General features: G+C 40.6%; 2 protein-coding genes across 2 annotated transcripts in view; one reads left to right on the forward strand and one right to left on the reverse strand.

Annotated features, from left to right (window-relative positions):
* The window catches only part of LOC137882138 (A disintegrin and metalloproteinase with thrombospondin motifs 7), a 62,653-nt gene extending 42,268 nt beyond the window's left edge, over positions 1-20,385 (forward strand). Inside the window, exons 19-24 of the mRNA XM_068724279.1 lie at positions 24-1,784; positions 2,217-2,369; positions 3,224-3,397; positions 4,695-4,841; positions 6,014-6,176; positions 15,992-20,385. Coding sequence (XP_068580380.1) covers positions 24-1,784; positions 2,217-2,369; positions 3,224-3,397; positions 4,695-4,841; positions 6,014-6,176; positions 15,992-16,137 — 2,544 coding nt within the window. The 3' untranslated portion in view covers positions 16,138-20,385. The remainder of the gene's footprint in view (positions 1-23; positions 1,785-2,216; positions 2,370-3,223; positions 3,398-4,694; positions 4,842-6,013; positions 6,177-15,991) is intronic.
* Positions 20,386-20,484: 99 nt separating this feature from the next.
* Positions 20,485-24,893, reverse strand: LOC137882137 (calmodulin-like protein 4). Its single transcript, XM_068724278.1, has 5 exons — positions 24,812-24,893; positions 24,697-24,727; positions 24,228-24,368; positions 23,553-23,741; positions 20,485-20,952 (listed from the first exon to the last, which is right to left on the reverse strand). The coding sequence occupies exons 1-5, from the start codon at positions 24,812-24,814 to the stop codon at positions 20,855-20,857; spliced, it is 462 nt and encodes a 153-aa protein (XP_068580379.1). The 5' UTR covers positions 24,815-24,893; the 3' UTR covers positions 20,485-20,854.
* Positions 24,894-25,512: the final 619 nt, after the last annotated feature.

The raw sequence follows: 25,512 nt of genomic DNA on the forward strand, positions 1-25,512 counted from the left end.
GTCGTGTATTTCCTCCCATGCAGTGTTCGCTGACTTGTGGAAGCGGAGTACGTCGCCGTAATGTCACCTGCTCTAGAAACACCGGTGTTGATTGCGACCCTCAGAAGAAGCCCCTCGCTGTGACTACCTGCTACGTCCAGGACTGTCCACAAGTGGTGGATAATTTTGGAGGCGTCGACTGGTCTGGAAGTGGCTGGTTGAGCAAAGAAGTGCTCAATGAAATTAACTCCATAGCTGAAGTCAAACCTCCTCCCAAATACAGCACCACCCGAGCCCAGCCAAGAAGTAATAATAATCACCTCAACAACATTGTCGAGGGGAATTTTCACTATCACAATAACCTTGAAAATATCGATCACTCTCCGGAAAAGAGTGTTAAAGTTGACGATTTTTACTATGACTATAATTTTATCAACTTCCATGAAGACCTGTCTGATGACTTTGACAGCGATGGAAAAGATTTAGGGGACAGTCCCGGATTCGACGCTCCACCGGAAAGTGAAACTCCAGAAGCTCCTTCTGACATTTTTACCGCCTACACTTTGAAAACCGAAGAGCCACAGAACACAAATCTGGATAATACAAAGGACAATGGAAATGCAGCAACAAAGGAGTCGATACAAACGCATTTAGAAAATTTGAATGACCTTCTGTCTGAGGATTCTCTTCTGCCCGTGTCTGCCACTCGCTCACCGCTGTCGACCACATCTCATTCACGAGCACTTAAAGAGACGCGAGAGGAGGATGTGTCGTGGCCTGAAAACATTAGCACAATGCCTAGTCTGGTTTCCACTACAGAGGAGCCCAGATATGACGTGAAATGGGAGCAATATGGAGAGGAGGCTGAAAATAACTATGATATTTTCACTGAGGATGTCACCGTGATTCCAAAACATGCCGCTTCCGCCGTCGCACACCAAACCATTATCAAAGCCACTGTCGCTACAACCGTGAGTGCTCAGGAGACAGAGGAACATGATGATTACAGCTACAATGAACGTTTTACACTAGGTCTGGATATCTCTGCAGACCAGGAAGCTGTAGAGAGTCCAGAACCTGTTGGCTCTCCCACGCCAGCAGCTATAATTCAGGTTCAGACTGAAGTCCAGCTGGACGAAAGTGCTTCAGAAATACCTCAAACAACCAGTCAATCAACAACTGCCTTCACCTTGGAGGATCTGGACTTGGATCAGACTGATTTTGATACAGTTTATGCCACTAGCGAGGGTAATTCATGGGATACAGACCTTGACCTCGGTACAACCTCACTTCCTGCCTCTGAGAAATCTACTCCTCTCCCTGTTCCCTTTCCGCTAATCTCAGGAAACCGAGAGGCCTCTGATGATTCTACGCCTTCAACTGGAACAGAAATCATACCTCCCACAAACCTGGAGGGAGCCACTCAGCCCGCTCCAGCTGATGACCCGCCAGCTACAGTGAAACAGATACCGAAACAACCCACCTTCACCGAAAGAACTGGAACGAATTCCGCAGCCCGAGCGCCATCGTTGGATTCAGCTGATTTTGACTACAACGAAATAGTCGTTCCCTCCTTGGTGAGGAGCGGCAGTAGCCCCTCGTACCAGCTTCCGGCAAACGCGGCAACCACTCCTCAGCATGGCACTGCACCAGTACGACACATGGAAGCACCAGCAACTGTTGGGCCCATTTTGCCAACCCATCCACCTATTCTGTGGCCGCTTCCAGTCCCGACGTCTGTCCCAACTTCAGCCTCTACACAAATCGCTACCGCTGCCTACTGGGTCACTGGCAACTGGAGCGCTGTGAGTCTGCATTAATCCAGACATTCTGGTGTTCCACTTATACCGTGGGACGTAGCACAGCTGTGTCTCATTATGTTTTGTCTCTGTCTGCTTTTATTATGCAGACACAGCGTCTAGTTTTGGTCCCTGTACACATTTTTAGTCTTTGGAGACACCGTTTGACCTAAAGCTTATGCAGCAAATGTCAATTTATGTAATGAATTTTTATGGAACATTTGACAAACAGTTGCTTCTGCACAAACCCCTGTTGTGCTGTACATACAATTTAAATAATTTGCATTTATTTGATTGTAAGGAAAATAACTGAACGCGACAAACCTCTCTGAATTTCCCATGATTTGCATTGTTATCAGTGACGTCTGTTGTGCACGCCGGAGCTGTTCGTGCATCCAAGCCTGTAGTGTACTCATGTGTTACTACATTTCTGGGCAGTGCTCCACCAGCTGTGGTCTGGGTGCCATCTGGAGGACTTTGGCTTGCAGTACTGGCTCTGACCCTGACTGTGATCCTGCCAAGAGGCCTGCGCCAGCCCAGCGATGTTACCTGCGCCCTTGTTCCACATGGAAAGTAGAGGAATGGAGTGAGGTGAGACCCCTTTTATAGAAATGTGTGAAAACTATTTTAACAGTATCTTTATTCTCTTTAAATGTTTATAATACAAGCCATAATTTACAGTAACTACTAACAGTAGCAAAGACAAGACATAACAGTAAAAAAAAGAAAAGAAAATCTATGTAAAAAATAAATAATAAAAGATAAATAGAAATAAAAATACTGTTTAAGCTGGAGCAACAGTATCATAAAATGTGCACATTGTCACATCAGTCTAAGAGGTATTTTAAAGCAGATGATCTGTGGCATTAACATCAATGTGGTTATTGTTTACTGGTTTTTACATATTTTTACCCTGAAATTCTTTTTGATTTGTGTATATGCGCTGCAAAAGATATTTTAAAAAATCATATAATGACATATATGTTATTTGGTAGCACCATCCTGTGACTGTTGGGATAGCAATGTCTGTCGATCCAACACTTTGGTCCCGACTGAAATATCAACTATCAAATTAATTGCTCATGAAATTTGGCACAGAGGATAACTCCTAATGACTGGCGTTTAGCTAACGCCGCTGTGAGATTGACATTTGTGGACTCTTGGTAAATATTCACAATAGATACTGATTCAATTTTTCTTGTATAAAACTGAGAATAATGAGCCCAAATTAAGATACAGAAAAACTGGACCTGCTGTTTGGTCTGGTCCTGTTGTTTCAGCTGAGTTCATATGCGTGAAGCTTTTTGGATGAGTGATGTAACCCAAAATAAAACCAGTTGCCTCAGACACACTACTACTGTTTCTGCTACACGCACACTACTGATACTTACAAGCTCCAGCAGCTCCTGCTGTTTGAATAACAATCATGCCCTGTTTTCTCCCAGTGCTCCAAGAATTGTGAAGGTGGTATCAAATCACGAGAGGTCCAGTGTTTTGACTTGCGGGATCAAAGGCCCCTACGACCTTTCCACTGCCGGGCCATGTCCTCCAGGCCGCACACCCAAGTGACCTGTAACCTTCAGCCCTGTCTCGACTGGTACGCCGCCTCCTGGGGACAGGTGAGTAATTTAAAGTGAACAATGAGAGTCATTGTGAAAAAAACCGCAGTGATGTGTTCTCTGGTTGTCTGCTAGAAAGGCATAACTGAAAGCATGCCTTGTGCTTTTTCAAATGAAATGGTGGCAAGAGTAATAAAAAACAGTTGGAACATTTCAACGCAGCATCAAAAGCAGAAAGGAGATAACGTGCTCTTCAAGGATTATACCTCAAATGAATTTTCTTTGTATTACTGCACTCATCTTTCAAAGCATACCATACTGTGCAAGGTATATTTTTTTATAGATTTTTGGATGCTTTTCTTCCTGGTAGAAAGCCTTGTATTCATTTCAGAGCAAAAAGAAAATCCACTTGCAAAGACTTCGTAGCTTCTCAACAGTATCTGAACTCTCCAACAAGTGGAATTTCAACCACGCAATAATTATGTAACAATGTTTTTATTGATGGATTATCTATTTGAAACAAGCGCCAAGTCTCTGCGTCTTGATTTTAATGTTGTATTGAAATGAGCAAAAAGCGGAAGTTCAGTCATTGGCAGTGATGTAAAGTGTACACAATTTGCAGTGCAATGGTAAGATAAATAGGACTATGGCACAGGCTGAAAACTCACCTCTTCAAGAAGTACTATCCTGAGCCTTCCACTCAGCACGTATTGTATTCATACTAGTTTGTTGCACGTATTGTATTCATACTAGTTTGTTGCACTTATTGTATTCGTTTGTTTCTGCACTGTACTTTTGCTCTGGTTTACGCTCTGCTTCATGCTCTTAGATGCTTGTGTAAGCAAGGAGATGCACTTATGTCTTCTGGTGACTAGTAGTTCTCTTGAATACCTATGTTGAATACACTTATTGTAAGTCGCTTTGGATAAAAGCGTTTGCTGAATGACTGTAATGTAATGTAACTATGATCCTTTATCTGTGCACTGTCTACAGTAAATGAGAACACCCGCCTGAACCTCTTTATGCAAGATGTTGCCTCCATGCTCAGCAATCAACTCAGTCAAGGCTGTATGCACCTAAACACATATATGTGGACGTTGTGTGCTTGATGGTGACACAATTTAACTCACTGAACTGGCAGCACAGCTGTAAAATATTGTCATTTTTATTCACAAGTGTGCCATTAAATTGTAAATATTTGCACCTTTTTTTGTGTGTGTGTGTGTGTGTGTGTGTGTGTGTGTGTGTGTGTGTGTGTGTGTGTGTGTGTGTGTGTGTGTGTGTGTGTGTGTGTGTGTGTGTGTGTGTGTGTGTGTGTGTGTGTGTGTGTGTGTGTGTGTGTGTGTGTGTTGTTCAGTGCTCTGAGGTGTGTGGGGGAGGTGAGCAGCAGCGTATGGTAACCTGTCCAGAGGAAGAACGATGCGACGAGGACCTTCAGCCCAGCAACATCCAATCATGTAATAGTCAGCCATGTGCTCAGTGGCTTACTGGGTCATGGGGACAGGTACACACACACACACACACACACACACACTAGCTACTCCATCAGGTGCACCTGCTCGTACAACAGCCAGCTTCTCCGCACAACCATTTTTTTTGTTATCTCCATACAAGAAGGGTGCAGACAGAAAACCATTTGTCACATGTGAGTTAGTGGCAGCTGTATTTTAAAAATTAAAAGATGATAATGTGTAACTTAATTAGGAGTGGCAATTCTTTCTCCCAAAATCCACATTATCACTTATGATCCGTGTGGTTTATACACAGTCAAACAGCTGCATGCAGATGTTTCATGCGCGACCCACAATTTCCCTTCCGCCCTCTGTCTGTTACACGTGACTCCAGTCAACAAAGACGAGTCTTTTAATATTTTTAATCATTGAACTATATCGGCAGTGACAAACCCTCTAGAGTCTAAAAGTCTTTACTCTGCACACAGTCAATCAAAAAACATGCCCACAGCATCATATTTATACTATGAGTACCCTTGATAATCATTGAACACATTCAAACACAAGCACGGTGTGATGCTCACAAAAGCAATTGCTATCAGACTGTCTTCTTACTACTTGAAATCTGTTGAAATGCGTCCAAATATTCAGTGTTGCTGGATTTGACTGACACCAAGTTGCCTAATCGGTCTCTAACCCGACCACTTGTCAAAAAAGTAGCCCTGTTTTTAATTTCCATGGAGGAATGCAGTTCCTCAGATCCTCCCTGTAAAGTGTTCGGTCAACAAAATAAATCTCTTTTAGTAGAATCTGCCAGAAACACAAGATGTTAGTATCAGAAGTGTTCTTGTGACCATTTTAAGTCTCAGTAGTATTTATCAATCACTTAGAGCAGGCTTTGGTTGAATGTGGGTAAAGAGTCAGTCAAAAAATGATCTTGTAAACTGGCTATTTGTGAAACAATCTGCTCATTCACGTCGTCTCTCCACTCCAACTCCAGTCTTGCATCTCAAGTTACTAATCGGACTGTAAACAATGAGCAGAGCATGGAAAAGGAATTCTTGGCCGATTTAAGTTCCAAGATTTCAAAATAAATATTTTGACAGTAAGGGAAATCCTGACATAAATGACATTTCTGCAGCAAGAAGAAACCCTAACCCAGTAAGTACCATTCAAATGTGTGGCATGCAAGACAGTTGAACATTTTGCTAAACTTTCCCTGCAGTGTTCGGCTTCTTGCGGTGGCGGAGTTCAGCATCGACTCATCAAGTGTGTGAACACAAAGGCTGAGACGGACGAAGAGGTGGATCAAGCTCAGTGTGACCATGAGCTGCACCCTGACAGCACCCAGAAGTGTAACCTACAGGAGTGCGATAGCCCCCCCTCTGGTGAGAAAAGCAACATGCTGAACGTCTGTTAAATCTTTCTTTTTCCAGCAGTATTGATTATTCAAATTGCAAAACATTTCCTCACAAATATGAATACAGAAAAAAATACTGTTATGGTGCTTCTATCTAAATTACCCGGTTGTTTCTGGTAAGGCCTTCTTCCATGGGTGGTGCTGTTGCAAATGGTCCACCATGCAAATGCTGTGCAGCTCAGAAAACTTTTAGAAAACGTTACACCGTACAACCTGAAAAGCTGTGGATTTCTTTTTCTGCTTCGACATCATGGAGAGAGAGAGAGAGAGAGAGAGAGAGAGAGAGAGAGAGAGAGAGAGAGAGAGAGAGAGAGAGAGAGAGAGAGAGAGAGAGAGAGAGAGAGAGAGAGAGAGAGAGAGAGAGAGAGAGAGAGAGAGAGAGAAAATTCTGTTGCAGGGCATAGTTGTTGTGTAGTCAAGTGAGTGGCCTCATTGTTAACGATAATAGCCTTGTTGTTGTTGTGTGTGCAAAGCATTTAGGCCTATATCCGTATTGATTGCTTTGACTTGCTCCATTAAATCCTGTATGGCATCTGATTGTGCAATTTCCACAAGAGGAATGGTTTGATCTCAATAAGCTAAGGTTAAAATCCCTGCTGATGTCCGTTCATGTCAGTGGTGATTTGATGATTTATGTACGCCATTGGAGATGTTGAATGAAATGTCAACCGAGAGCAATTACGAAGACCTCCGACATTAATAATGGTTGTGATTCTTGAGAGTTCGGACACAATTAACTTAAGGAACACACCGAATGTACAAAATACAGCAAGGCGAATCCGCATTACAGCCTCGATTTCTGACTCATTTCTTCATCGAACCTTTTATAGTCACAAAGGAGAAGAAAATGTTCTATAAGGTATTTATCTCAGTGGTATTCACTATTAAAACGTCTGATGGCACCAACTTTTTTTGACCAAATGCAGCCGTCCGCTTTGCCGTTCATCAACGGCAGCATTGATGCCACTGGGAATCCACCAGCTCTTCCTCTTGTGATGCCACGTGCCAAGACCAGTGGAAAGGCTGACTAGAGTAGCCTCAAAAGTCTTCTTTGTTAACCAGGGAGTGTAAAAAAAAAAAAAAAAGAACAAAGAAAAGTCCCAACTTGGATAGAAGATATTTGCAATCAAAGCAGCTATTCACACACCAGGACAATTACATGCTGCAAGTCTTCCTTTGCTTGAAACACATCATTCATGGCTTGACATTCCCACATGTTGGTTCCCTGTCAGACTGTACCCCAAAACCTTTTGCCTACAGTATATCGAAGTTGTATCTGTGTGTGCGTCTTTGAAGATGATGACTAGAAAAGGCGAACATGTTTTGCTCCGGTAGACGTTACTTGAAGGCGCATGTTGTCTGTTGTCTTATAGCTTTTGTTAAGTTTTTCAGCATACGGAACACTTACATAACTTCGTCTCCCATTGTGAATTAAGTTTAAAAAAAAATTACAATAATCTCCCAAAAATATTGATCACTTTTGCAGCTGGGTTAATGGTTTGTGTCTGTGTGTCTGACGGTTGCAAATATTCTCTTTTCCTCCCAGTTGTAAAGGAAAGCCTGTTTCACACAAAAATCCCATTTCGTTGAGAAGACAAAGAAACCAGCAGACTGATTTCAAAAGACTGAATTTGGTTAAATAATTCCGTGCATCAGAATCATAAAATTAAATCAAATTCATTTCAGAGAATGTAAGGTTGACTAATACCCTCATCAGGGTTTCAGTAGTGTAAGAACATGATGTTCCATAGCATATGACCCGCTAACTCAAACTAAAACATTTAACCCCTCTGGGTGAAAGACGTCTTCAGCAGTCACCACTGTTTTCCTTACAAAATATAAAATGGTATCTGTGCCATTAAAATGTATCGCCTCTCACACATTGTAACTCTTCCAAGAGTAGCTGCTCACCTAATTTGATCTGTCTCTCGCTCTGTCAATCCTTCTCTATTTCTTTCTCAACAAAAATGTAATTGTCTTGTAGTTCCTCGAAGTACAGCTGCAACGATTAGTCAGCTAATTGATGAATCCATTGACAAAAAAATGAATCCCCTACTATTTTGATAATCTATTAATTATAAAGTAATGTTTAATGCTGTCTTCAAATATGGATATTTCCTGCTGTCATCTGTTTAATATCATATTAAACTGAATATCTTTGGGTTTTGGACTGACAAAACAAGACATTTAAAGACATCACCTTGGACTTTCGGAAACTGGGATGGACATTTAATTGAGCAATCGATTAATCGATAGTGAAAACAAACTTAAATTGCAGCCAAATCTCGAAGACTTCTCCTTGAAATACTGCGGCATGGATTGTACCTCACTTCAGACAAAGCCGTCTTCCAAATGAATAAATGTCTTTGGCATGCATTCAAATGTTTTTCTGATATAGAGCAGCATTCCTGGCGACTCTCTTTAAGTATCCCTCCACATCGGGTCTATATTAATTCATAGCCATTCTGATGCTGCATTGAACCAAGAGCGATCACGACTGTAATTGGACTCAGATCAGAAACATCTCTGAAGAGTTAATGGAGACGAGACGTGATGGAAATATAAAGCGATGGAGCGGAAGGTCATTTCATCACATAAAGAATATATTTAGGTGTTATCTCAGCTACACTTGTAGTTGTCTTAATATTGAATCAATAAATGTCTGTAATCAAACTGTACATCAGTACTACTTAACTTAAAAGACATTTCTATGTTGACGGTGATCACGAACGAAGGCTTAGCCGATCGGACTTGGGCAAAATTTCATCTGACATTAATAAAAGTCTGGCCATGTGTGCGTATACTGTACACGCTGTGATATATTGACTTACGCAATATACCAACAAAAAAAACCTGCTCTTTTGTTGTTCCTCCATTCATTCGTCAGAGTCTGTTCATGTTGTAGCCTTCCATCAAATGTGTACTGAAAGCTTCACACAACAGCTGTGACTTTCATCAGTTTAGTGTGAAACCCCTGCAACATGCGTAAGACCTCGTGTGCAGCTGTGTGAGCACGGGACAGATTTTTTCCCTATTTGTGGCTGCAGGTCATTATTGTCCCACTAGGAAGCCGAGGTTGGCTTTCTTAGCAGTAGGAGGATAATGAGATGTCGATGTGACTCCAACCTTCACAGGAACATGAGATGTACTTATCAGAAAAAAAGGACACATTGAGCCAAAAGGGACATTTTCTCTATTCAGATGTGTTGATGATGCTCTCTTCAGTGCTCACTGTGCCAACAACCTCAACTGCAGCGGGGGAATTGACCTCCTGGGTCCTGAGCTCTTATTACTCAAGAAATATTTTGAAAGAGCGTATTTCTTTTGCCGGGGTCGGACAGTTCGTTTGCGCTCACCAACTGCTGTCTGAAGTTTAGTTTCAATAAACCAGGAGACTTTGCTAATCCATATATGATTCTTCAAGAAATACACACATCACTGTTGAGTTATCTCATTGGTTTTGACACTAGCAAGTGCATCCAGCCATTAACTGCGGTGTGCTTTTCCACCATATTTTTAATCCATTAATCATTAATCCTCCTTTTCACACGAAATGTCAAAAACTCATGTTTTATTATTTGATTTGGAGTTTCTCTTCTCATAGCTTAATCCCTAATTGAGACAAAAAGCAGCCAATTTATTAAGACAATAATCAATGATATTAAAACAGCGTATTGCTCCCAGTTCCTCGCTATAAAGAGAACATTTTCCATGTTACTGCAAGATACCAAATGATTCAGTTTTTACAAGAAACTTGTCTTGTTATAAAGAAACAGCTCGGACAGGCAAGGGAAAACCTCCAAACAGTCCTTTTAAGTTGTGTAGTTTCTTGGACTAGCTGTTTGCTCTTGACTACAGCTCTGCCTTGTGCACAACATTGAGGGTGTCTTCTGACCTCAATGTGTTGCATTACGCATACATTTACTGATTGTTCTTCTCATTTAAAAAGAGGCAATGTGTTGTTATGTACTGTACTGTATGCCAATATTATGGGATGAGTGATATATGATTTATGGCACCTCTGAATAATGTCTGACATGCAGTCTATGATCTGCATTCAGTGTGAGGACCTGAGGTGCCACGGGGAAAGCAGAAGGGAGAATGGAAGAAGGTCAGATAGACGAATGAGCTGCAGGTCTATCTGGGAGCTAATGAGCTACATTGTGTGGTTTTTGTGGGCAGTTGAAAAGATAAAGAGGTGAATCCTCAATCATTGAGGCTCGGTTTCAGAATCCATATCAAAAATCTCTGGACATTAGAGATCCACCCTGACACTGAGATTTCAAAGCAGCTATGTTCTATAGCATTGTTTTTCAGCCACAGCATGCCTTTTGTTTCCATTGAAAGAGCTCTAAAAAAGGCCGACGAATACAGTTAGGGACAAGTTGGTGAGCAGACTGGGACATTTGGCAGATAAAGAGCCAGAGATTTCCCTCAGGAGTTGGTGGAGACCAAAAACGGAGCTAAAAGTAGAGTGAATATTGGACTTTCTTTGACCAGGTGGAGACAAACATGACTCCAAATGGATGATAATGTTCTTTCATAACTGTCGGATGTGTAAAGTTTACCACATCAACTTCAAAGGTGACAATAAGGAAATATTCTGTTCACAATTTGTTTATTATTGCCTGTTTAAGTAATAAAAAACACATAATAATATTCATCAGTAAGTGGCAGAATATTTGTATGATTACTTGTGCAGTGACCGTTCAATAAACACCTCTACCTATCATATGTTTGGTACCTATAATGGAAGGTGACGACGTAAGGGTGATGCTCGCTAGTTTTTAATATACACTGCTCATATCGAGATGATATCTTTTGTACTTATGCAGTTTAATTTTGGTCTGGTTTGTTATTTCCATTCTACATGTTGGCTGCTGTAGGTCATTCAAAAGCCCACTCTCTTCCTTTTATTCACCTCACTTACGTTCCCTGGCTCGTTCTTTTATGGTGCTATAGTCAACCCTCTGTCACCCTTGGACCATAACATGCTTTTTTGATGAAACCAAATGCAAAGCCACACTCAGATGTATAGGGTGAGGGACCGAAGAGGGTTTACCCATAAATAGGTTTCACCCAAACAAACGTTCTGTATTCTGTGGTTGTGAAAGAAAAGCATAATAATACTGCGGAAGTCCCACTGCCTTACTGCTCTTTATAAGGCATGTTGTTGAGTGGGGCAAAGATAGCGAATGGGGGAGTGTAGAAGACAGGAAATGCTATGTATTGAGTGGCAGCTGTGGCCTTTGTACTCCATTGATGTCATGGAGCTTCTCTGATCTGTGTGGCATTGAAAATTCTGCAATTTGCTTTACAGAGAATTGCTTTAGCACAACAGCAGTGGGTTCAGTAGTGCATTGTGTAGATTCAGTATAGCATGCTGCGTTAGGATTTGTCTCTGATCTAGGTTCCCGCATGCAGCATTGCGGTTTTTTTGAGAGAATTGTTGTTCCTTTCTTATACAACCATAGAATAGAACACTGGTACATTTTTCTTTATAAGACTATTTATTACACAAACTTCCTCCATATTTAAGTTTTCTACCGACTCCCAGGAGCTGCAACCTTTCGGTCATGAGGACAGATTATGTCCGTTATTCCTAGAACAGGCACAGTCTTTGGTGAAAGTGCTTTTAAAGTGTTTGAACCCTCATCTTGGTGTGAGCTACGGAGATATTTTAAACTAGATTATTTTATAAGCGTGTAAGATTTTTAAAAACGGGATTAAGGACTATTGAACACTGAACATGTTCTTTTAGCTGTTTTGTTTTTAAGTCTGTTATTTGTGCTTTCATGTGAATCTTTTATGCTGCAGTCATGGTCAGGTATCCTTCAGAAAATACATTTTAGAATTCAGTGGGACTGTCCTGATCAAATAAAATAAAAAGTTGAAGGATGGGCGCACTGATGGGTGCAAGCTTGTTGCTGAACATTGCAATTCATAGTGCTTCACACAAGTCTAACCTTGTTATGTTTGAACTCAGTCCACCACTTTCATCCAACATTAAATATTATTGATTATTGGATGCATTGTCATTCAATTTGGTACGAACATTCATCGTCCCCAGAATATGATTTCTAATCGTATGGAGGGAACCCTGACTTTGCTTCTTGTGCGACCATGACACTACAATTTATTTGTCACTTTGGTTGTTGAAAAGATAATGTTTGTCACGTATACATTCGGCTGATATTTCCCAAGATATCTGTCAAATGTTATTAAATTGATTGAGCACTTTAATGCCACATACAAACCTTTTATGCTGGTTCAAGTGCTCAAGCGCACGCCTCTGTAATTGCATCATTGCAGCTTGAAACATGGCTGTTAATCTGAATGCATGTGGCTTTTTATTGGTAATTGTCGTGTGAAAAGAACTGTTGAATGTTATTTTCCACGGAACTATGACAAGACTGTTGTGTTAAAGATTTTTCTAGACACAGAAAAATCTGTAGGTCACTCATACTGTCAGTCTTGTTTTTCCTATAAATTCTTCACAATAAAAGTCCTTCGTTATTTTAGCTGCTTGCTGTTCCTCCCTGCAGTATTAAGACCTGCTTTATTGACAAAGCTCTCACAATAAAAGTCCCACGTTATTTTGTTGTTTAAAAGCGTTTGTCTTGAAGTAATAAAACCAGGAATTGTTGGGTTTTCATCTTCAGTAATTTGACTCATCAGTAACACGACTCAGACAGCGAGTCTCAGCTGTAATCCAGCCCTGGTTTTCCTCCTCTCTTCCCTTTGCTCTCCTCGGGACAGGAACTCCCGTGTGGGGGAGAAGATGATGGGAGTCCTAGATTTGATAAATTGTCTGGATTGTGCCCACATGCTCTCCACTCCTCACTGAGAGCCAAACTCAAAGAGAGCCAGGAAGACCTCGGCATGTCATGTGGCGGATCGGATCCCAATGCGAGCAAGATCCCATCTCGGAGTGTACATGCTTGACAGTTGATGCGTCCTGGCACGATCGGATGACAAAAGTCACTTTGGAAAGTCAAGTGTCTTTTTGTGCTTTCTGTCTTGAATCTTCATCAAGTGTTGCTCTATTTGTCTTTTTTTTCCCCCATTTATATAACATGTCTCACTTTGCTTTTTTTTAATATCCCTTTCAAAACTGCCATCTGCTGCCTGCAGTCACCCACAGCTTCGGGGCTCCTGATTTACATACAAAAGCATTTAAAAGATCTAATCTGATAATCATAATGTCACACTTCATATGCAGACTGTGTACCCCGATGAGTACAGATCCAACTTGATTTGAAGGACTTTCTCTGACAACTTTTGAGAGAGAAATTGTTTCTCTTCTAAAATGTTTCTGTCATTGGTATTGAGGCGTTGAAAAGAATATAACAGTGACAGTTGCAGGAGGTTTATAGCGGACCTGTAATAGGCCTTTAAGTTGTCTGTTAAGGCCATCAGCCGAGATTCCAGCAGGAAAGTGTGGGTTGATGGGGTTTTTTTTATTTGTTGTTTTTTTTGCTTTGACAGTCACTCCAGAGAAGTGCTTGTTGGAACTTAAGGACAGGTGGTAAAGCTTACTTCAGCCCTGAAGGACCTCTGATTCCTACCCACTTAGCTGCTCCTAAATGAGAAGACAAGAAGATAAATACTAAAACAATTCCAGGCTCTGAAACAAGTGAGCGTGATGATGAAGTGTGACGATTCAATAACGGCCCACGCTCAAATCTTTGTCTGGACTGCTTTTTCAATTTCATGCTTCTGCTGCGATTTTAAAAGACCAGACGGTAGATGGTCACAATGCGTGCTCCGGTTGACCGATACAAACCTGTGAACGCAAATGTACAAATGCCTTTTTTTTTTTTTAATTCATAGTAGGTTGCCCTTTAACCGAACGTTTTGATGAGTTGTCCTGTTTTATTGTCCATTCGATACATTTGTGGGGAAACCAAGAAACAACCGTTTCTAAATATATTAGATTAGACGCTTCAAGCTCTTTCTTTGTAATTTGGTTCACACGCAAAATAGGAAGGTCCACTTCTGCAGGAGAAGAGTGTCTGTTGTTTGTTCTTCTGATCGTCCACCTCTGAGCACACGTACTCCTGAGAGCCTGAAAACTGCAGAATAGAACAGGACCGTAACTTCATACCTAATATATGCCGAGCATGCTCTGTAAGGACACAGATCCCAGGGTTAGATATTTGTGCTATGTGCAGTTTAATTAAAAGATTTCACATTTTTCAAGTCTGCTGAAAACATCACTTGCATGCCTGCATGTTCATAGCAACGCTTTGTGGCCTATTCCGAGATATCACTTCGTAATGCAATTCCAATGTAATGACAAAATCCAGATTCCACGTTCAGCAGAATGAAGCTGATATGAGGCTTTAGCAGCCCGAGTTCGACAAACCAAGAATGTACCTTCCAGGGTGAACAAAAAGAGGGGATTTCCTACTGAGCTGCAGTGGAGGGACTGTTAGAAAGTCGAAGTAGAAGTACACCAATTCATCTTTGTCTCTCGTGATTGAGATACCTGCACTCCGCTGAGTAACGATCCGATGCCACTGCTCTCTCTCTGACACATTTAAAGTCTGTATACCTCATCGCATTGAACGTATTGGGAACATTTTATGCGTTTTTAAGTGGCCCGCCGTGACTGAACTAAGGTAACTGATAGCGGAAACAATCAATAATGAGATTAACAAGTAAACTATTAAACGTGGGTCAGGCATGTCTGGCTGATTAATGGAGTCAGTATTGGAACTGGTACAGCATCACTGCTGAAAAGACATTCTTTGAAACTAACAACTTGATTTGTTGAACTTAAATTATATTGAATGTGGAATATGGTGAATATTGCTTTGACTGTCAAAGCACTTTGTGAACTCGGTTTTTAAAAGGTGCTATATAAATAAGGTTATTATTATTGTGGCCGTGAGAGCTCAATGCACTGTAGAAAAAAAAAAAACACGTAGAAATAGACAGAAGGAAAAAGGCAGATGGAAAAAAAAAATCTTCACCAATTTGACGGCACATGAAAACATAAATTTGACGACACATGCAGCATTTACAAAAAGGCTGGGACAAGTAGGCTGTCCATCAGTCGAAGTGGAAAACAACCTAAAATGACTTTAACCTTGTGATTGCATGATTCAGATTTAATTGCAGACGTCTGCTGTTGGCCTAGCGTTAGCCTCTTGCTTATAATTATAATATGGGAATCATGAGATCACAATGACGTATAGCCGACTTCAATAACGTCACAAGCCACAAACCACTGCAACAGCCGTGTGCGTCACTTTTGTTCACAATGCTGCTCATCACAACCGTTTTTTTTTCTATATTGATTCTGAATCGTGGCCAAACTATATTTTGCAGCACTAAACAGCAACAACAATCCAGTCCAATAATCTGTGTTTTGGCTGATTTGATCTTTTGGGGGGGGTTTTTCCCCTCCTCTGGGCGGTGTCCTGTTTGAAGGTTTTAGGTTGTTGTGCCGTCAGTCATTTTAAAAGAATTCATAAAAGAACAGCGACACTTATTTTGTTTGTTCATATTTCAGCGTCTACAAACTGATCAGCAAAGATATTCCCAGCATGTCTGTAAAGATCTGTCCTGAACCAACAACAAAAAAAATAATGAGCAGACTATGCGGGATCACTCACACCTGCGGTTCAACTTAAAGGACATATCTTATGACGTTAAGAGGCTTACAGCCATCACACTGTGCCTGTGATTCATTCTGTAATGATGCACCAGGACGCGTCTAACCCCTGTGTGTCGCCTCTCTCTCTCTCTTTTTCTCTCTCTCTGTCACCCGCACAGGAGCAGTTTGCCTTCGCGACCGGCTAACGTTTCGCTTCTGTCAGACTCTCCGCTGGCTCGGCCGTTGCCACTCGGCCAACGTACGAGCGCAGTGCTGCAAAGCCTGCAGCCAGCGTTCCCGCTCCAGCAGCACGTCTCGCCGCTGAGCTGCAACGAAGTAACCGCTCATTAACAGGAACGCTGATGAAATGTAAACCGCCATTTTCAAGTCAACAATCTGAGCCCTTCACTGATTTCCACACCACTACAGATGAATTATGAATTAGTGCCACTTCAAAACTCTGCATCTTTGTGCTGGCGGCATTATTATTATTATTATTATTATGCAGGTCTGACATTAATTGGAAAAATAACACAGCAGTGCCTCTCTCTTAGTAAAAATAATGAGAATGTAAATATTTGTTTTCAGTTTTTATATGATACAGTTTGACCAGAATTTCATTTCATTCATCTATGTAACAGATGTGGCTTTTCTATCAATGTAGCCAGCTTACTAATGCATTATTACACATGTAGATATAACTCATTAACCTTTATGGTTGGTACAATGCTTTCATTTTAATGACTGCAGCAGAAACTGAACAGATTAAAAAAAAAAAAAAAAATACAGGTAGGCCTATACAATTTGCAATGTGTTTGTTTTTGTATAATGTGGTACAAATGTCATGATGCATAAATGCTTCATGTGACATTTATAAATAGAACATTTGCTAAGTCCCCCCCCCCCCCCCCCTCTCCCAGTAATCGTTGCTACGCCTGTCAAGCTTTTCGATCTCACAGATTTACCATGCTTTCAGACCGAGGAAGATAAAAGCAGCCTCTCAATTCTTGTCTGTTTAGCGTCAGTTTTCCCAACTGAAGTGGCAACTGTTGCTGGCTGATTTGATCAGCCTCAGCTAAGCTAACAATAGCTAAAATATAGCAGTTTCATAATATCTCAGGCTGACTTTTTAATGTTTTAAAATGAAAACCCCATAAGGAAGGTTTTAAATATGCACTTAATGGTTACATACTTGCATGTCCCAGGCAAAAAAAAAGTTAGCATCCTTGAAAGTTGATATTTCATGTAATAAAGAAACATTGTTCTTGTATTGCAGTGTTGAGCACGTAAGCCCTAGAGTTATGCGTATGATAAGAAAAATTTTTAAGATCTAACCATTTTTCTGGCTCCATACCGGAGACCGCTCTGGCCGAAGACATCAGGTTTTCAGGCTGTCTGTCTGTCCGTCTCTGACAATTTAGGGGAATTTCTTCAAATTCGGCACAAACATCCATTTGCTCTCAAGGCGGAACTGACTAGATATTACCACCTTACAACACATGTTTTGGGCCATAACTCAAGGATTCATGCCAAAAAAATGTCTAATGGGATAAAATGATGAAGTGATGAGATTTTGATCAGACATGGATGTAAAGTTACTGTAGATGGCTATAGTTAGCCAGACGTGCTAAAGTTTGCAGCTTACATTAGAGCAGACAAACGCACTGTTTAAGTTCCTTACACTTTTGTTTTTGGTCTGGGCAAGAATGCTAACTAATTTCCGTATTTTAGGACTCATTCCTGCAGCACTCCATTCACACTGCTTAAAGATGTGGAGCGATCCAAAGGCTTGACAGGCCTGCGGTGCCTAGTTCCAGTGGCTAAGCTATTACTGGGCAATCGCTGTTGGGAGGAGGGATTTAGGAAACGGTCAGTTGGAATGTTTATTGTCTGCAGAAGCTCATACAAAATGTAATGTCACACTTTGGTTTCGCCGCACTCATTTTTTTTTTTTTAAGTCATAAAGTAAAATGTAAATGTGAAAAGTGGAGCTGCAGGAAATACTTGGTGCTAGAGGATACACGGAATCCAAACATTTCAGGTCAGGTATCGGCGGGCCCAGTGCCTTATCTACTTAAATATTGGATCATTTTACATTTTTTGTATTAACCACTTCATTGAAATGGGAGTCAAATGGGAGGTTTTTTTTAAGTGATTGTGAAATTATTCCAATTGTAGGAACTCACAAAGTTAGTGTCATATCACATTAGGTTGAGTGCGGTGTATTAAGGAATTAGCGTTATATATAATATTTTACACTTTTGCAACTGTGGTTTTTAGTTTAGCAACTGAACTGTCTTGAATACTTCACTCCGTCATCCTTTCTGCTCGTTCCTGCATTCACAATCGGTTGTTAGCACTGACGCATATATATGTGGGCTGTAATTATGTAGCCTTTTCAGCAGGAATTGAAAAGCAGCTCAGTCTTAACAATGCAGTTCAGCTCAAGCAGCTGCTGCCATCATATCCTTTCTTTGTTGAATTCAAGGCAATTAGTTTACAAGTTCACTCTGTGGGTGAAGTATTCCTTTAAGGATAAAAAGAGTGAAAAAAAAAAAATGATGCTTTTGTTAAATACTATAAGCTGAGGTCAGGGTGTGGAAGGAGTGCTGCAGCTTGACATACACATTTCTTAGCTGGACGAGTGGAAGGTTATCATGCCTTTTGTATGTATAAGGCAGTGATTCTCAACTGGTGGCTCGCAACCCAAAAGTGGGTCACGGACCCGTTTTTCAGTGGGTCGTGGGCCTTTGCCTGGAAAAAAAAAAAGAAGAGAAAAAATTCTGTGCTTTTATTTTGAAGGGGAGTTTTTTAATGCAGCGGAGTTATTCACACTCCTTAACAGTATTTGGCGTTAATGCCTTGTAATGCTAATAGACACCCACCATTTCAAAGTATAGAAGAACACCCACACAGTTTGTTTTCATATGCTAATTGAGCAAAACGCAAGTACGACACCGACTACATGAGATATGGATTGAGAAATTCGGGTCTGGGCTTGTCATTAAGGGGTGATGGTGGGTCCCGCAGCCAGACCAGTTGAGAACCACTGATATAAGGCATTTGTTGAAAGTAATCCAATTTCACAAGCAACACAGGAAACAAGATGCAGTCGGAGTGCAGTTACGTCTCACACAGTGGGAATAATGCAGATTTATAATTTACTTTGAATGTGTATTAAAAATATATTACACTTGCCTTTTTATATAATGTATACATGTAAAGGGCTATTTTTTTGTGTTGTAAAGTACATTTTTTTTAAATTCCAAAGTGTACAGGTTGGTGCTGGGAACATGAAATGTAAGTAATGTTAATGTGTTCAGTTTGATGTCTCAAAATCACATCCATTTGAAATTCTCAGGATTCAATTACTCATACGATAGGCCCCTCGCTCCTTAGTTACTGTTAGACAAGTGTAGTGATTGTGCTTGAGGCCGCTTAACAAGCTTCTTGCTAATGTCATTCATTCAGTAGCCCAGTTTGGGACTAGCATTTTCAATTAACAAATAGAATAAATCCCATCGGACAAGGTTTTTGTGCTTACGAATAATACATACTTGGTGTGCAAAGTGCCTTAAGCCTTCCACTGTTATGCTGCACTTAATAACATAAAGATTTTTCTCCTGTCGGGACCGTTGTGACTGAATTAATGATTCATGTATTGCCTGCTGAGGTCACAGATGGAGCTAAGCTACATGATAACGATAATCCAGCCTGATAGGCTTCAAGTAATTTGTGCCCGGTGAGCCGGTGCAGGGACCAATCAGCGTCCAGTGAGGAGCCACTGGCAGCTAAGAGATGGGTTAGATGTTCCTCGAGAGGACAGAGAGGCGACTGTTCGCACTAAGCAACAATGGCGGCTCCTAAAGAGGTTAGCGTAGATGCTTCAATAGCATCAGCTATATCAGAACAAGCGAGCAAAGAAGGGTTACTGAAGGGTTTGTTTCTCAACAGAAAAGATATTTTAGCTCATCTCCCGATCGGATTTAGCAACAGTTTGATTGACAGATGGTTCATGCGATCACTAAGTAGTTCTTTTAAAGTGCCCACCGTTTTCCAAACCGTTTCCAATGACAGTTTCTCAGATGGCTCTGTGTGTCAAACCGTCTGGCGGGTCGTTTTAGCTCTTTGGGCCCCACTGATGCACTGCAGTAGATCCGGGTATTTTTAATACTCGGAAGTCTTTCATAGGAATTCAATTTACGAACATATTGCAGGGATTATGCAAGCCTTTGACTTTTTCTTCCTCTCCATGTAGTTTGTTGGACTGATTGTTTCTGCTCTTTTTCTGTTTTTAAAGATTGTACATTTAATGATTGTCGGTTTTCAAGCACAAAATTAAGTAATTTTCAAAGCAATCAGTTGGCTAATTACAATCTCTTAACAAAATCCCACTGTAAGCTTCCCGTACAACAATTACATGTTTTGGAAAAAAGAATGGTATTCATGTGTTAATCAGTGATGTGTTATTATTGGATATTTATATACTGTGCTATATACTGCAAAATAAAATTTGTGGGGAAAAAAATGCAAATTACAAGTCACTTATGTAAATGCAATGTTCACAAAATGTCAAATTTACACATTTAAGTTACGTATGTGTGACTTGAGATGACAGAAGCAGCTGAAACCGTCAGAGAAAGAGAGATATGGATGAAAATTCAACAGGAAAAAAGATTTAAACACAGCTTTAATCACACAAGTTTAAGAGGATAATGCAGTTTAAAGTGGAAAGTTGACAGCTGACTGTGAAGGACATCTACATGATGAAATGAAGGGTTTAATATATCGCTCATACACATGCGGAAGTACATGCATAAAATATCAAACTGGACATTACATTTGATTGGGTGGAGGGTCGGGTTTGACAAAGAGTGGAAAGAGAATTTCATTTGATCCCATCAATGGATGACATGCCAAATCATATCCTATATATCGTTAGTCACATTACAGTATTGCTTCACAATGTGTTCAGTCATAGGTTATTACCAGTTTCAACATCATGCGAGTTCTGCAAACCATCAAGTTAAATGTATGTAAAGTCAGTAATCGACAGGTGGCAGCGTCACCATCTGCGTGAACTCTTCATAGTTGATAGTCCCGTTTGACTTGACGTTTGCCTCTTTGAAGAGTTCATCCACTAGAAGAAGAAGAAGAAGAAAGAGAAAACAGCTTTGAGTGGAATTGAGAGCGCTGCTTGAAAACCCATTTGTCGGCCACGATTATTCACAACTTGGAAAGTCTCTGCTGGTCTTTGCCTGTGGGAGTTTTCGACTGTCTGACAACTCCTTCAAAGAGTAGAGCTGCCAACAACCATAACCCATGTGGTGAGCCACTGTGAGGGGGCGTTTGTTGTTCCTGCAGTTATCCGCAGAAACTAAAATATTTCACCTTTTATTATTGTCATCATTTGTTATTTCTACTCAATTGAAAGGCTCACAAACGTTTTTAATGCGGTGAATTTAATAAATTATAAAAGGAGCTGTATAAAACATTCTATTTGCTAAGTAAAAATATAAAAGCAGTAATGTCTCCCGAACAGAGAATGAAGTCGCTTTCCCTCAATGTGTGCCGTTATCTTAGCTTCTCCTGCAGAATTCTTGCATATTAGCGCACGTGAGCGTTCCCCACTGGCTAGCTCATGGCCGCTGCTCTGCTCTGCTCTCATACGGTGGTTACAGCCGATAATGTCCTCCTGACCGACAGCGCCATCGTGGAAGCGTAGCACCCCGCCCTCCGGTTCCCCCGTCGTGTAAACACTGTCAGAACGTTCGCCATAGTTTGCACTGTTTGCGTTGTTAGCACTGCTAGCACCATTAGCTATGAGCTATAACCGTCGACATGTTTGAGAGCCTCTGAGAGGCAATCAAAATGCTCCCAATCTCGGATCTTGCACCTTTCCAAAAACCCTCAGAGAACCTAAATGTACTATAAACCTATTATAAGTAGCATTGGTGTTATTGGAGAGTAACTAAGTATATTTACTCACCTACTGCACTACAATTTTGAGCTACTTGTACTTTACTGCTTGCGTAGTGATGGCATTTTATGCTACTTCATACTGTACCTCTACATTACATTACAGTCATTTAGCAGACGCTTTTATCCAAAGCGACTTACAATTCAGCATCTATCAACACACCGTAGACGGGAGAAATTTTGGGGTTGAGTGACTTGTTCAAGGACACATTGACATGAGACTAGCAGAGCCTCTGATTGAAAGGCGGGCGGCCCTGCTCTCCACTTAGCCACGGTCACCCGCTCTATTTTTCTCCCCACATCTATTTGAGAGCCGTAGTTGCTGGTTACTTTGAAGGGGGCCTTTTTCCTGCTGTATATGTATTTTTAAGTACCGTAAATACATTTTGCTGTTGGTAATTCTGTGCTTTTTGTTACTTTTAAGTTTAAACCTTGAATGCAGGACTTTTACTTATGATGTAATACTTTTACACTGTTGTTCGATTGCTACTCAAGTAAAAGGCATGAATACTTCCCCCAATGATTGTTTTTATATTAACATTTATCCAGCTGAAAGGTAATATATGTAATAATACATTCTATAAATGTGTTTCCTATCTAATTTCAATTAATTTTTATTCCAGTTCATCACTTCTGTACTAAACCTTTGAAATCTAAATTCTTTTAAATGTCAACAAAATCTCCTGAATACTCAAACTGCTGTATTAGAGCAGAAACACTGACCACAGTTTCTTACAATCCCAACGGTTAGGAACTGAACAGTACAGTGGCGTCACGATCTGCTTCAGTAGTTAGGGAATCCAGCGACTTGATGGATGTCTCTCCACTAAGAAGCCGCTGAGCTTCATTTGAATATGAACTGCTCTCTGTGCACAGCAGCCATCCAGAGGCGGTACACTGACACTTTGAATTAAATCTTCATGTTGCTTTGAAGCCAGTAACTGTTTAAATGATGGAGCCCAGTCTGTGGGAAAAAAAACAAAAGGCATCCAAATTGGACAACTTTTGATGGTTTGGCTCTACGATCGTCACTTTACATATGAAACAAAACTTCAGTGTCAGAAGTACAGAATTCACTGGGCCCTTAAGTTAAATTCAATTTAAAAAAAAAACACTAAACAAAGAAACTGCTGTTCTTGAATTATCCAAACAAAACAGTCCGTGCTTCATCTTAATTCATAGAATTACAGATTTAATTTATTATTGTTACCGGTCATAGGAAAGCTATGAATGGGGCAAATTGTTGCGGATTATAGAAGCGGTTTGCAAATCCCAGGGAGACAATGAGCTAAATCTAAAGCAGAGTCCGAGTTACAGTGGATTGTTGTCTTTGTGGGGCTTACGGGGCCACAGGAAGATGGACTAAATGTGACACATGAGAGGAAAGTACTCTGTAAACATCGTCAGGTGAGAGCAGGCCGGGGTAGAAGCCATTCGTTTGACTGAAATATGTTTTGATTTTTGTCACCTCATGAGTACAAACATCAGTTACAGTTTATCTCTCGTACAAATCCCAGTTGAAGTTTGACATTCACTGCAGTCATAAAGTATTAGGACAGACATCTGTCATATATTATTTTGGCTCTCCGCTGAATTTTGAATGATCCAAAGAGTCTGACATTCAAGCTGAAGGGTATTTTCAGGTGTTCCCATTCATATTGGGTTTTTTCCATTCCTTATGGGAAGTGCTACAAATAACTGTAACTCCCTATCAACACTTAGCAGACTTGAGGTTGCTCATGTATTAGAAGCAGCATTTACCTTCTTTGTTTGTGAGTTTCTCCCCCAACATGGTGAGCTTGGCCCGGAGCTCAGACGCCTGGATGTATCCTTTCTTCTGTTTGTCCGTCATCCTCAAGGCCTCCAGGATTTCTGCCTTGGGGTCTTCCTGTTGCATCTGTCTGTGCATCATCGTCAGAAACGCAGAGAAGTCCAGCTCGCCGCTCTTTTCTAAATGTGAATGTCAAACCAATATAAGGGCTAGTGTTGAATAATAACGACAGATGACGCACGAGTCGAAAAGTTTTAACAAGAATTAAATAATATTTAACATGTGCAATATATTTGAGTAAGGGCCACTTGGGATCAACATATTGAGAATGTCTGAGACTTCTCCCTTTATTCTATTTAAGGTTCGGAGTGAAGTTTCTCTATAGATATGTTGTACAGAGTTGGAGCCATATAAATTAAATTCTCTATTTGCCAATGTATATGACTTATAAAAGCCTTGAACTCACTATTTTACAATAACCCAATAATAGTAACATATCATGGATATAAAGCCCCACCCAAAGTAACCATACTCATAGACGGAGTTCAAAACAGACTCCACCTCAGAGTTTTAATGTCTGTTTCTGACTTCTTAAACTACCGTCACCCTGAGCAAGTCTTTGAAACCATTGACTGACCCACAAACTACAGATTGTTGTACTTTACCGATTTTATGAACTTGTAGATGTCTTTCGATTTCCCCGAAGGTGGGGCTTGTACCCAGGCAGCGCATAACTGTGATCAGGTCTTTGACGGCGATCTTGCCCTTTTGTTTCTTGTCGTACAAAGAGAAGCACTCCTTGAACTCTTCAAAGGAAATGAAAACAAGTATTGGAGTACATCAGCATGGTTTATTTCATTTTAGTATTTAGTAAGTATCATTCTCTGCATAGTTTATTGATCATTCAACTGCAGGTTAACTCAGAAAAAGGTTAGGTTTACATCACAGGAACTAATAAGACTGGACAAGGTCGGCCTTTGTTCCTTAAGAGCTTCCTTATTTCTTTTTCAACATGTACTGGTTATTAAAAGATACATGCGCAGTACTTTTGGAAAAGACAGAATGGCAAATGGAGCGTTTCCAACATATGTTAATAATAATGAAACATGTGGCGCTGTGGAGTAATACTCTTACCGTTGATTTGAACTGGTGTGAAGAATTTAGCCTGCAAAGTGACGACAGAATGGCGTCACTTGTCAAGAAAATACAGGAAAGAAAGCTTTAATGTAAAGAATGTCTTTGCTCTTACCATTTTTGCAGTTGCTGTGTTTCTTTCCAGGAAGAAGAGTTCCCTGTGGTCTGTGTCACCTGTACCTCCACCTCTGTTCAAAGTCCACCACCTGAAAGCCTCCACGTAATTTAATATGCGTTGCTGTGGAAACACAGATACCAGATCCACGGGGCTGCATTGTCCTTTCTCTCCCCCCCCACCACCACCACTCCAGCGATAGCAAGGGGCCAATAATTATCAGTCACCATATGGTACTACAGTGTCTGATAATGAAATAAGGGTTTGTAACCACATAAATAGCAAGATTTTAAATCATTTTAACGGCAGAATGAGTAGGATTCGCCTTAGAAAACATAATATTGAATGATTTTATTTGTTTTTTTATGTGTTCGGGACGTTTCTGGGCGTCAACCTCTAAATGGAGACTAGGTGTCTGTTGTAAGCATGCGTCTAAGTAGGAGCTACAAAAATGGCAGTCACCGTGCTGAAAAAGCACAAATATAGCAAAGTGAGGGCCAATCATCAAATGGACAAAGCTCGTCTCTAAATGAGTGAATGTGTTTGGCTTTCCTCTGCTGGCGAGCATCGTAACTTTAACCGTGTTCAGAGGGCGTGCGCTACTTGTGTGGCGTTGAATCGTGGACATTATGTGAAATTTGCTCCTTTTTTTTTTTCTTCAAGATAATTGATTTAAAGCACATCCAGGGTCTAATAAGGTA

Source organism: Cebidichthys violaceus, unplaced genomic scaffold, assembly GCF_023349555.1.
Source record: "Cebidichthys violaceus isolate CVI_PGR_0920_01 unplaced genomic scaffold, fCebVio1.0.p SCAF_30, whole genome shotgun sequence".
NCBI classification, from domain to species: domain Eukaryota; kingdom Metazoa; phylum Chordata; class Actinopteri; order Perciformes; family Stichaeidae; genus Cebidichthys; species Cebidichthys violaceus.